We start from the raw sequence: 12,177 nt of genomic DNA, 5'->3' as shown, positions 1-12,177 counted from the left end.
ACTTTATTTTACTGCATCGTTCTCGAATGCAATTTTCAGGAAATTATAGTAAATTATTTGGCACTGCACTGTAATTCATTCATGCAAGTATTTCAGATGAATATCACTCCATTAGATTTCACACTAACTCTACTATAAGAGCTAATGAAAATATGCATTGTGATGTTCGCAAACTCTGAAACATTATCCAGTCTCTGTTCAGATGGCAAACTGATGTATATTTTCAATATTTCAAGTTTGCAAAATTTATAACCTTGCAAAGAAAAACTGCATTCTCACACACTATACATTCGTCAATATATCAACTTGTGCAGTAGGCAGAGAGTAAAGCATGTCAGAAATCAGCAGTCACAAACTTTCAACTGAAACATAAGGATTAAGCACTTTAACAGCAAGAAAAAAATTCAATTTTGATATTTTCTGTGATTTTATTAATATTAGTCTAATTCATATAATTTGCAATTGAGACAGGCTAGCAAACTAATTAGAATAAAACAAAGTGTCTTCAAACACAACAAAACTAATGCATGCTTATTTTACACAAAACACATTGCATGTTTCAGGAAAAATGGGGAATGATGACACTTTCAAGGATTGAAATGGGACGTGACTTTGCAAAGAAGGATTCAAAGTTTTTTTCTGAAGTGGTGGGAATAATGAAGGCAGTTTTGAAAAAGAGCAGGAACCAAATACAGTTACATTTAAAATACAATTGGATAGGTACTTAGTAAAAGTCGAGCCAAACTCAGGCAAGTGGGGCTAGTTTAGCTTGGGAAACTTGGTCAAGGTGGACAGGTTGGACTGAAAGGTCTGTTTCTGTACTATACAATTGTATTACTCCATTTACAATATTAACTGACTAGGGTCAGGAAAAGAATTTGTAGGAATGGAGTCATGCAAGATGAAGCAGGCTCCTAGGACATAGATGAGCCTAAAAATGTAAAGATTACATCCATCTCCAAAGTGATCCTAAAATAATGATTATTTTGGCAGAGGAGTGTGCAACACTTGATAGTATCCAGCTGGAAATTATTTATGACTGAATTTGTCATAGGCCAGATTTTTAAAAACTTCATTCATGGGACCAAAGCATCACTGGCTAGGCCAGCATTTGTGGGCTATCCCAGTTTCCCCACAGGGCAGTTAAGAGTCAACCACATTGATGTGGGTCTGGAATCATATGTGGGCCAGAGCAGGCAGGAAGGCAGTTTCCCTTCCTAAAGGACACCAGTGAACCAGATTTGTTTATCTGATGATTAACAATGAATTCATGTCATCATTAACTTTTAATTCCAGATGTTACTGAATTCAAATTCCGCAATTTACCTTGGCAGGACTTGAAACTGGGTCCCCAGAACATGACCTGGATCACCTGGAATTACAGATCAGCAATGATACCACTAGGCCATTGTCACCCAGAGCTCAAAGTGGGTAGTCATTAGCCCAAGAGGGATCAGAGATTTGCTAGAAACATGGACATCAGTAGACAGCACACCAGGGGAAGTCTGGTTTCCAATTAAAATTTTGAGATGGTAGTAGGAATTGCAGATGCTGGAGAATCTGAGATACTGAGATAACAAGGTGCACAGCTGGATGAGCACAGCAGGCCAAGCAGTATCAGAGGAGCAGGAAAGCTGATGTTTCAGCCCCCAGCGCCAATATACCTATCCTTTCATTAAGGAAATTAACTGCACAAAATCAAAAATTCAGGCAACGCTATTGGGAAGGGCCCCTAACTTACTAGTATAACAAAAACATGTTATTAGAACAAAGCTTAAGAGGGAGTATCTTCACTGCAACTGAAGTGGTCTGCCAGGACCGTATTCAAATTTCTGTAGCTACGGTTGAGCATGACTTTGACTCAGAGACTAGTGTGCTACTCAATAACAGGAAACATAACCACTGGGAAAATGTTTAATTCAGAGCTGAATATTCTTGATAGATCCAAGCCAGAACACCAGGTGATTCAAACTTCATTTTCTTATTGCTTTGGAAGAAGCTGAGAATAAAGTCCTGAGAAAGGGACCCCATTCTTTATCAGCAAACTTTACAAAACTGAGCAAAGGGTCCACACCCTAAATCTTGATGACTTCAGATGGTGTAAAGGTCATAGATTCTCAGCACTTGATTACTGTTTCATTTTCAGGATCATTTATTGAAGTACTGAACTCTATTCAATATGGTATTCAACAGGGAAATAATCCTTTGGGCAATAACTTGCACATGTACAGCATATTTCATGGGTCAAAATGTTCCAAGGTGTTTCACAGGTGTCCTAATCAAGCCATTTTGACACAGATACATTGGACAAAAGGAGGGTCTAGGCCCGAAACGTCAGTTTTCCTGCTCCTCTGATGCTGCTTGGCCTGCTGTGTTCATCCAGCTCCACACCTTGTTATCTCAGGATTTTGAGAAGTAGTGTGCATGGATGTTGGTACTAGGAAGTGAAATTTTAATGACAGTAATATCAGCAATGAACATCCCCAATCACAAACAGTATGATTAGATGGAGCATGAAGTCTCCCTTATGCACCTCAAAATTTACACACACAACTGTTCCAGTTTAAAATTTTCCATTCTCATAACAAAAATTTGATTTAGATATGCACAAAGTAGCAAATGAGTTTACTTAAACAAATTGGCAAAAAAAAGCAGAATGCATAATTAAAATTAAAGGTGAATTAATCCCACAGTTTGAGGGTTTAATAAATTACTGCAAGTTAACTGACTGTGCATAAACCCATGCAAAATCCATTCAGTTTGAGAAAAGAAAAGACAAATGACAGTTGAATTCCTATGAAATCGTTCATGTGTTCAGGACATCCTAAAACAGTTCGGAGTCAGTGAACAGTGAAATTATTTTATTGCAAAATATTATTGAAAAAAATAGCAAACTGTAGTCAGCAAGGTCCAAAACACAGCAATCAACTAAATGACTAGCAAATCTGTTTGCTGGTAATAGTTAAGGATTGAATACCAGGTAGGAAGCCAAGAGAGTTTCCTGTTCATTAAAAAAAACTAAGATCTTGGGCATCCAGTTGGGCACACAAGGCCCCCCACAATAGTTGGCAAATTAAATCTCCACTTTTTGCATTAAAATGTTAGTGTAATTTTGCATTCATTTCTAAGAAGAGAATTAAAAAGCGCAGGTTTTTTGACTTGTTTTAAAATGTTAACATTTAATGCCATAGAACAAATAAATGCTAACTACAAGTGTTCATATGTTTTCATAAATGTTGATGATTTAATAGTTTAGAACATGTATTCCTAGAAACTTAGATGCCTTTTAACACAAATGTTCCTTTTCAACAAAAACGAAGCAGCGATACATACCTTTTCTGTACAATGAGATTAATGTTCCTGAGGGCAACATATTGAAGCTCTGGTTCTGCAGACAGCAATGTTACAAGCGGGGGTGCCAGTTTCTTCAGCAAAGTGCCGTAGTAATCCAAGTCCTTTGACAACATTTCCATAAATTTCATTAGGACTTTTACAGCCGACAGAACAACAGCTGAGTTAGCGTGAGATAAACGTGGTGTCACACGTTCGCAGATGCTATTACACAAGAGATTCTGGTTAAATTAAAATCAAGGTTTAAAGTATCACAATTAGCACACTTTTCACATATTTTACTACACAGAAATGAAAGATTGATATTTTACCAAAGCAATAATTTAACTCAATGAAATATATTGCCCAATTACTAATTAAAAGATGTACACTGGTGTTACAACTTCTACTTATTAAAAATCAAATAAGTTGCACATACTTCATTTAAAAGGATAAACATTTATAAACAGAGAAAGTAAGAACCGCCAATGGTAGAGACAGAGATAACAGTGCAGAGTTGGAGGAACACAGCAGACCAGGCGGCATCAGAGGAGCAGGAAAGCTGACATTTCGGGTTGGGATCCTTCTTCAGAAATGGGTGAGGGGGAAGGGAGCTCAGAATTAAAGAGACAGCTGAGGGGTGGAGCTGGGGAAGGTAAGCGGGATGGTGATAGGTGCTTGCAGGTAGGCAGTGGTGGGAATTGGTCAGTGAGGTAGGAGGAGCAGATAAGTTGGAGAGAAGACAGACAGGTTGTGTCAGGTCAAGGAGGCGGGCATGACAGGGAACGTCATGGGATGAGGCCAGGGGGTGGGGAGAGATTTTGAAACTAGTGAGGTCCACATTAAGACCATTGGGTTGTAGGCTCCCAAGGTGGCATAGAAGGTGCTGCTCCTCCAGTTTTCGGGTGGCGTTGCTGTGACACTGGAGACGGCCCAGGATGGGCATGTTATTCAGGGAGTGGGAGGGAGAGTTGAAGCGGTTCGCGACTGAAAGGTGTTGTCACTTGTCACAACCCGAGTGCAGGTGCTCTACGAAACGGTCTCTGAGCCTCCGCTTGATCACACTGTTGTAGAGGAGGCCACATTGGGAGCAGCAGATGCAACAGACCACACGTAGACCATAGTAGACTACTGAATCCGCTGCTCCTGACCAACCCTCCCTCTCATCCCCACCTCCTTGGCATGTCTGTCTTCTCTCCCACCTATCTGTACTTCCCACCTCACTGACTAATCCCCACCACCACCTACCTGCACTCACCTATCACTATCCCATATACCTTCCCCAGCCCCACCTCTTCTATTTATTTCAGAGCTCCCTTCCCCCTCCCCATTTCTGAAAAAGGGTCCTGACCCGAAACGTCAGCGTTTCTGCTCTTCTTATGCTGCCTGGCCTGTTATGTTCCTCCAGCTCCACACTTATCAACATTTATAAATCCAATTTTAACAATATATCTGTTAAAAAAAATTGTAACTAAATGTATAAACATTCCAAACAAGAATATAATAGATAATTTTTTACAATGTAAGAAAATACTTTATTCTACCACAGTTTTACCTCTGAGCCTCCCTGTCATCTTTTGGATTATAGTTGGCTAAACAATCCAAGATAAATATCTGTCCCCATTCAGTACATTCATTTAAGGCTGTTAAAAGTTTGTTGATAGTCTGAGGGTTGAGGTCCAATAAGTTGCTATTTGGATGGGACTCTGCAATCTCTGACAGCGCTGCCACTGCATTTGCTACCACCTGCAGATCAAGAGTGTTCAGGTAATTTAGTTAAGAGAGCACCTTCATGTCAAAATGCCTCAAAGAAATTACTCCAAACATGTATAAACTGAAATATACAAACTGATCAGAATAAACAACATAGGCTTAATTTTAACAATTTCTTGCAAAGACTGAGGATGTCATTTAAAATAAGAATCCGTCGAATTTTTTAAATTTTCAAACGATTGGATTCTGTCATAGCTACAAATATTACAACCTCTTCTGCGTACAATAAGTGCACACTACCTGTAGACAGCACACTCAAACATTATCACACTTTCAATGATAACAGTCCTAAAGATTAATTAGCAAGCAATGGCAGAGGAAGATTTGTTGATTATGTATTAGATACAGGTTATTGGATAGAAGTGGGGTTCATTTAAAATCATAACGTGTTTCAATTATTTGGCACTACCAAAAAGCAGAATCAATAAGACATCAAGTACCACAATTATGTCCATGTAGTGAAGCTCATCACTTGGTAACAGAACCTAATTTTTTGAGCTTGAAAGTATAAATACTGTTGATAAAAGTGCAACTGATTCATTCTGTCTGCTCGGGAAGGAAACATGATGTCCTTATCTGGTCTAGCCTATCGGTGTCTACAGTACCATATCAATGCACTTGGCCCTTAACTGTCTTCTGAAGTGGCCTAGAAAGCTATTCAGTTATATTAAATTAGTGCAACTTGGAATGGTTAATAAATACCATCTTGGTCAGTAGCACCTAAATTCGGAGACTGAATTTAAAAAAATGAAAATGCCAAAAACACAGTAAATCACAAACATAAACAAGGTACCAAGAACAACTTGTTGTGAATAGCAAAAGCCCCTTGTCTAAAAATGTCATTTGAGCCCAGATACTAAACCCCAGGGAGACCATTTTATGCAAAGCGTCATGAAAATAAGTGAAAATGAGTTTTGTAATATAGCTTTTTTTTTCATCATCCTATCATAGATTTGTTAAGTCAACTTCCAGCAGCAACAATTTATTACTTGGTTAAACATCAACATGGCAATGTTGTTGTTAATACTAATTTCAGCCACCGTGGAAGAGAAACTACAAAGCATTCCAGCAGCTTTCAATCTATACTTAAAGGCATAAAACAAATAGATATTACAGGAGTAATTCAGCCACCAGAGCACACAATTCTTCTTCGCTACTGACAGGTGAAATGTTCCACGTTATACCTCTCCTTGTAATGATTTGTTGCTAGAACTTAAACACCCCACATAGTTCATGGGTTTAAGCATGTAAACTTACGTTTTACTGAAATTTATGTACCTAAATGACATGTTAATGCATGGAAATTTAATGAGTATGACATTTCTTCATGCTAGTAGGGATGTTGTGGTCATGGCACAAACTACATATTCTAGGTAGCGGTTGAGAGTCTTCCTAATGAGTGCACTGTAAATTCTAATACTATGAAACATTGTCAGGTTTCTCTCCTCAGCTTTGGCATTTACTTCAAAGTTTTGTACAATTCCTTACATGATAAACATACCTCAGACCACTCACACGAGATCAAAGTCACTAAGACAAGAAACTGCATAGGCTTATATTCTATGTTGCAATATATTGCTACACCACATTGAGGCAATTTATTGGCTGCTCACCTTATTCATTAACCAATTGGATTACTCAATTTGTCTAAGTGAGTGCTTTTTGCTTCAGCAAAATTTTTCCATTTGTTTGCAAGGTTTCTTCCCTTTTTAGTTCGTTCCTTCAGTAACAATTTCTAAGATTAATTTGCTCTTTTTCTCTTTTTCAATCACTCCTGTCATTTGATGCTTTTACCATCCTCTCAATCTCCTCCAGTACATACCCTTGAACTTGCTCACTAGCTTTGAAAATAGTTGCAGCAGTTTGAGATGCTGGTAAAAAAGATTTAAATGCCTAACCAGGATTAAAAGGTAACCTATCAAAGCTACATTTTTGATGACATGCGTTTAGAAAATTCAGTTTTTTAAAAAAAATTCAATACAGGCCAAGCCAGCTTCATAAAAAGTCATATCCTAATGTATTCACAAGTGAAAGAGGCAAATATAGAGATCTGACACAGGCCAGGACATACTGTTATTCCTCATCCTGATGTATTCAAATTACAGGAGGAACTGATCTATCAGCCAGAGACTTTCAAGTTTGCAACTTTACCATGAAAAATCTATTGAAAACAAATCACTCAATGGTGATTTGTTTGATTAAAGTAATGATCCATTGATCAATAAAGCTTGGATGATTAAAAAATATGAATTCACTGCAAGAGTCAGCGTTAGATATTATTATACAACATTCAGAGTAAGGTGTTTTTCAAAATAATTCTTAATGTACTGTAATGCAATTTCAGGCCTCAAATGTCAGTTCCAGTGGGCAGCTTAATAAGAAGCTTCATAGAATGGTTGGGAGATCATCCGCACAAACATCTTTGGCATGAGAAGTAAGGAGCGGGTGGGGTGTTGTGATAAAATGATGCAGATGCAAACACAAATACCAGTACTTCTGCATGGAAGCATTTCAACCAGAATTCTTTATGCAAAACTGAATGCCTCCACTCATAACTGCATGATAAGCTTGATCACCTTATCTTTGACAGTATTCCACATTTAAATATTCTTTTATTCTCTCCAGCATTCAATTCTTGTCTCCCTGCTACAGGAAAGATGTTGTTAAACTTGAAAGGGTTCAGAAGTAAGGATGTAGTCAGGGTTGGAAGGTTTGAGCAATTGGGAGAGGCTGAATAGGCTGGGACTGTTTTCCCTGGCGCGTTGGAGGCTGAAGGGGTGACCTTCATGAGGGGCAAGGCTAGGGTGAATAGTCAAGGTTCCTCCTTCAACACCCTCCCCCACACCCCTACAAATGCAGTTAGATTAATTTAGGATATCTGGTTGGCATGGACCAATTGGACTGAAATGTCTGTTTCTGTCTCTATGACTCTAATTTGGTAATGCATCCAGATCCAGTTGTGAAAGTTGGCGCGTAATTGAACAACTCACTAGATGAGGCAGGTCCATGAATAACCCATCCTCGATTATGAAAGGGCCGAGCCTAGGAGGGCTCAGTACAAAAGATAAACCTGAAGCATTTGCAATAAATTTTCAGTCACAAGTCCTGAAAGAATGACCCATCGCCGCATCCTCCCGAAGTCCCCAACATTAATAGTATCACTCTTCAGACATTGCAATTCACTCCATATGTTATCAAGAAACAGATGCAGACACAGGATAGGGCAATGACAATGGGGCCTGACAGCATTCTGTGCTTCGTACTGAAAATATGTACTCCAGAACTTGACATGCCCCTAACCGAGCCGTTTCAGCACAGCTACAATATACTGGCAAGTACATCATACAGAAAATTGCCCATACAGGTCCTGTACATAAAAAGTAGGACAAATGCAATCCAGCCAATAACCACCCCATCAGCATATGCTTGATCTTCGGCAAAGTGATAGGAAATCATCAAAACTGCTTTCCAGCAGCACTTGTTCAGCAATAAGCTGCTCAGTTTGGGTTCCACCAAGGTACTCAGCTGCTGACTCATTATAATTTGGCTCAAACATGGACAAAAAAGTGTGAAAACCTAGAAGTGACACAATACTGATTATCCTCAACATAAAGTCCACATTTGACAGAGTATGACATCCAGGAGCCAATGGGAATCCAGAGTCAAGGGAATCAAAGAGAGAAACACACTCTTGCTGCTGGTTGGAGTCTCGCCTAGCACAAAGAAAGACAGAGACCAGTCGTCTCAGCTCCCAGTATCTCTGCAGTTCGTCGGGGAGAGGGGTTTGATCCTAGGCCCATCTTCAGCTGCTTCATCAACCTCCTCTCGTTAAGGTCAGAAGTGGGGCTGGTCCAATTGTTGCACAACATTCTGCACTCCTCATATACTAAAACAGTCCATATCCAAATGCACCAAGGCTAGAACATTATCCTGGGTTTAGACAGACATGCCATATTCATGGTGCCAGGCAATGACTACTTCCAAAAAGCAGAATATAATCATCACTTGACAATCAATGGTATTACCACTGTAGGCCTACCTGCGACAAACGGAACCTAGTAGTTTAATAAGACAAACTCACCATTTTCTCAAGGGCAAATACGTAAATTCACATTCCTTGAATTTTCTTTAGAAAGCTAGGAATGGGCAATAAATGCTGGTCCAGCCAGCAATGCCCTCATCTTATGTCCAAATTTAAGGTTCCAATTTTATACCTTAGACAAAACAAAATTGGAAGGTCTCACTACTTCAAACTGTTGTGCAGCTAATGTTTCTTAACTAGTGAAGCAGTTGGCAAGAATGTCTGAGAGTTTAGATGATGCATCAACATTCTGTCAGACATACATCAAGATAAGCTACAACAGCAAATTGCAAAATGCCATTTAACTCAAGTCCCTGATGGAACAAAAAAAACAAAAGCATTGCCTACATGCACAACTGAAGCTCTTCAAATTAGCTGAAAGCATTTTATCTGCAATGAATCACTGGTTCACAATGCTGTATTATTTAAGGATTCTTGAAGGATAGTAAGGAGCCAAGGCAGAATAGCAAGTTCATATTTGTAACAAAACACTTTGTTGACATGTTCAACACAATTAACTAAAATGGCAGTTAAGTATCAGTATTTGGCACACATAAAATGGCACTCCACAACATCTGTGCATTACACACAACTCACTGTATTGGCTTGCAAACATAAAAGTTACACTTACAACTCAGCATAATTAATTAGTATGTGCAGTTCAGAAATGTTGCTAATGTGGTCTAAATGTCACTGGCTACTTATCAGCCAATGCCTGAATGTTCTTCTGCTCTAGTGACATGCAGGCACGGACTGCTTCAGTATCCAAGGCAAAGATAAGAATTAAACATTTGAATCATGAGCAATCATGAACAACAACCTATAATTATGACCTTATGTTGCATTAAGGTCACTGACGAAACAGCTATCAACATGGCTTTAAACAGCACAACAAGGAACAGCTTGAGCTGAAATGATTGGCAAAGGGCAAAATACGGCCAACACCAGACCCTATTTCTTATGAGGAAGATTGGTTGAAGACTGATGAAATGCAAGTATCTCAGATGGAGATCAAGACAGTCTACCATTTGGTACTTCTAGACAAGGTTGGTTACAAATGCTTCATATTTATCTTTTGAAAAGAGGTGCATAGCTCTGTTATCAATGAAGGTGGAAAGGTCTGTGGAAGCTCCTCTTCCAGTTATATCACTTAGTTGTTCACCAACATTCATGACCAGGTATTGCATAACTGCAAAGCTTCTATTTGCTCTGAATGTTTGTTCAAGAACTAAAGATGCAACCAGTCCTATGATATAACTTCAAGTTGGCACTTCAGTTTTAGCATGCTTGATACTATTTCTGGCATGCATTCCTTTGGTCGTCACTAATCAGTGTTGGTTCTCTGGCTTGAGGGTAACTGAAGAATGAGTGATATGCTGGACTATGAGGCAGCACGGTGGCTCAGTTGTTAGCACTGCTGTCTCAGTGCCAAGGACCCAGGTTCAATTCCAGCTATGGGGGACTGTCTGTGGAGATTGCACATTCTCCCTTTGTCTGCGTGAGTTTACTCTGGGTGCCCCAGTTTCCTCGCATAGTCAAAGATGTACAGGTTAGATGGATTGGCTATGCTAAATTGCCCACAGTGGATCTGGGTAGGATACTCTTTGGAGGGTCAATGTGGACTCAATTGGTCGAGTGGCCTGCTTCCACACGGCCAAGGAATACCTGTGTGGCAATAACTCCACAGATAATGATTGTCACACAATATAAAATAGAGCATCCTAAGTGTTGTGATAGGAATTTGTTCTGCCAAGGAACACCTGGAATTTGTTCCTACATATACTGTCATGGATCAATGAAGCCACGACAGGTAGTTTGCAGTGAATGAGGTAAAACAAGACTTCCTACGGTGTTGATTCTCTTGCCATGTGCCGTAGCCCCAATCTGACAGCTTTGTTCTATGCAGCTGTGCTATCAAGGCACTTCTGGGGATGGACACTGATGTTCCATTCAAGGCACTTTTTTGGTTTTGTTACCTTGAGTGCTGCTTCCAATTGGTTTTCACATAACAGATTAATTCCATTTATCAGTTGAGAGAGCGTGATAAGAGACAGAGGGGGTTTCCTTGTCTACATCTGACCTGATGCCATGAAATGTCTTGGTGACTGAAGTGAGGTCGCATTCCAGATCTACTCCCTCCTAACTATATATAGCAGTGCCAGGATAGTGACTGAATGTGACAGTCGTAGAATCATAACTATGTCAGCTGTTGTATTACTAATTTATAGAACAATTCTCCCAATTTATGCAAAAGACCAGAGTTAACTGAGGCATCCTTTTCTTATTTTGTGTCAGGATCAATGAAAAGTGGTCAGTTAGATTTAATTCTTACATGTATTTCACATATGGCTTGATAGAGTGGTTTGCTCGGCCTCTTCCGAGGACATTGAGATCAGCCACACTGCTGTGGATCTGAGTCACATGCAGCTCAAACGAGGTAAGGACAGCAGATATTCTTCCACAATGAGCAACAGTAAAGCGGTCTAGTAGTTTAATCTTCCCTCTTACAGATCAGCTTTTTATCCCAAATGTATTTAATTAGCTGAATTTAAATTCTTCAATTGTCATGTGGGATTTAAACCAATGCCATAATGCTGATTTTTTTTTAAAACTTTCTGGATAGTTGTACTAAAATTATCTTGGCAATTCTGATGTTCACAGCCTGGCAATTGTATTTTGACTATTTACTTTCCACCTCGTAGGATAAGTTGCACACTATCTTAGTATGCTCCATCATTTAATTCTGTAGTAGCACCTTGTGGTAGAAAACAAGTACAACCGTTCCTTCTCATTTAGTACTGGACTTCTATTATAAGCTTCCTTATGCCAAGTTGTATGGCATTATAAGATAACAGGCTGCTCCACTGCATTGTGGAGTGCAGGGAAGCAACATTTCCATAAATTTTCTTGGGGGTGGGCGAGGTGGTGTGGGGGCAAGTGTTGCACTTCCTGTGGTTGCAGGGGAAGGTGCCGGGTGTCGTGGGGTTGGAGGG

The 12,177-nt window shown here is 39.5% G+C and overlaps 1 protein-coding gene across 2 annotated transcripts in view; it reads right to left on the bottom strand.

The window, feature by feature from the left end:
• ap1b1 (adaptor related protein complex 1 subunit beta 1) overlaps window positions 1-12,177 on the bottom strand; it is a 68,767-nt gene that overhangs the window by 35,851 nt on the left and 20,739 nt on the right. For both annotated transcript variants that reach the window (XM_048555853.1, XM_048555855.1), the window contains exons 6-7: window positions 4,886-5,076; window positions 3,334-3,555 (exon numbers count right to left, since the gene is read on the bottom strand). In XM_048555853.1, coding sequence (XP_048411810.1) covers window positions 3,334-3,555; window positions 4,886-5,076 — 413 coding nt within the window. The remainder of the gene's footprint in view (window positions 1-3,333; window positions 3,556-4,885; window positions 5,077-12,177) is intronic.

Source organism: Stegostoma tigrinum, chromosome 26 (assembly GCF_030684315.1).
Source record: "Stegostoma tigrinum isolate sSteTig4 chromosome 26, sSteTig4.hap1, whole genome shotgun sequence".
In the NCBI taxonomy this organism is placed as follows: domain Eukaryota; kingdom Metazoa; phylum Chordata; class Chondrichthyes; order Orectolobiformes; family Stegostomatidae; genus Stegostoma; species Stegostoma tigrinum.
Note: the sequence above shows the minus strand (reverse complement) of the source record. Positions and strands in the feature narration are given on the sequence as shown.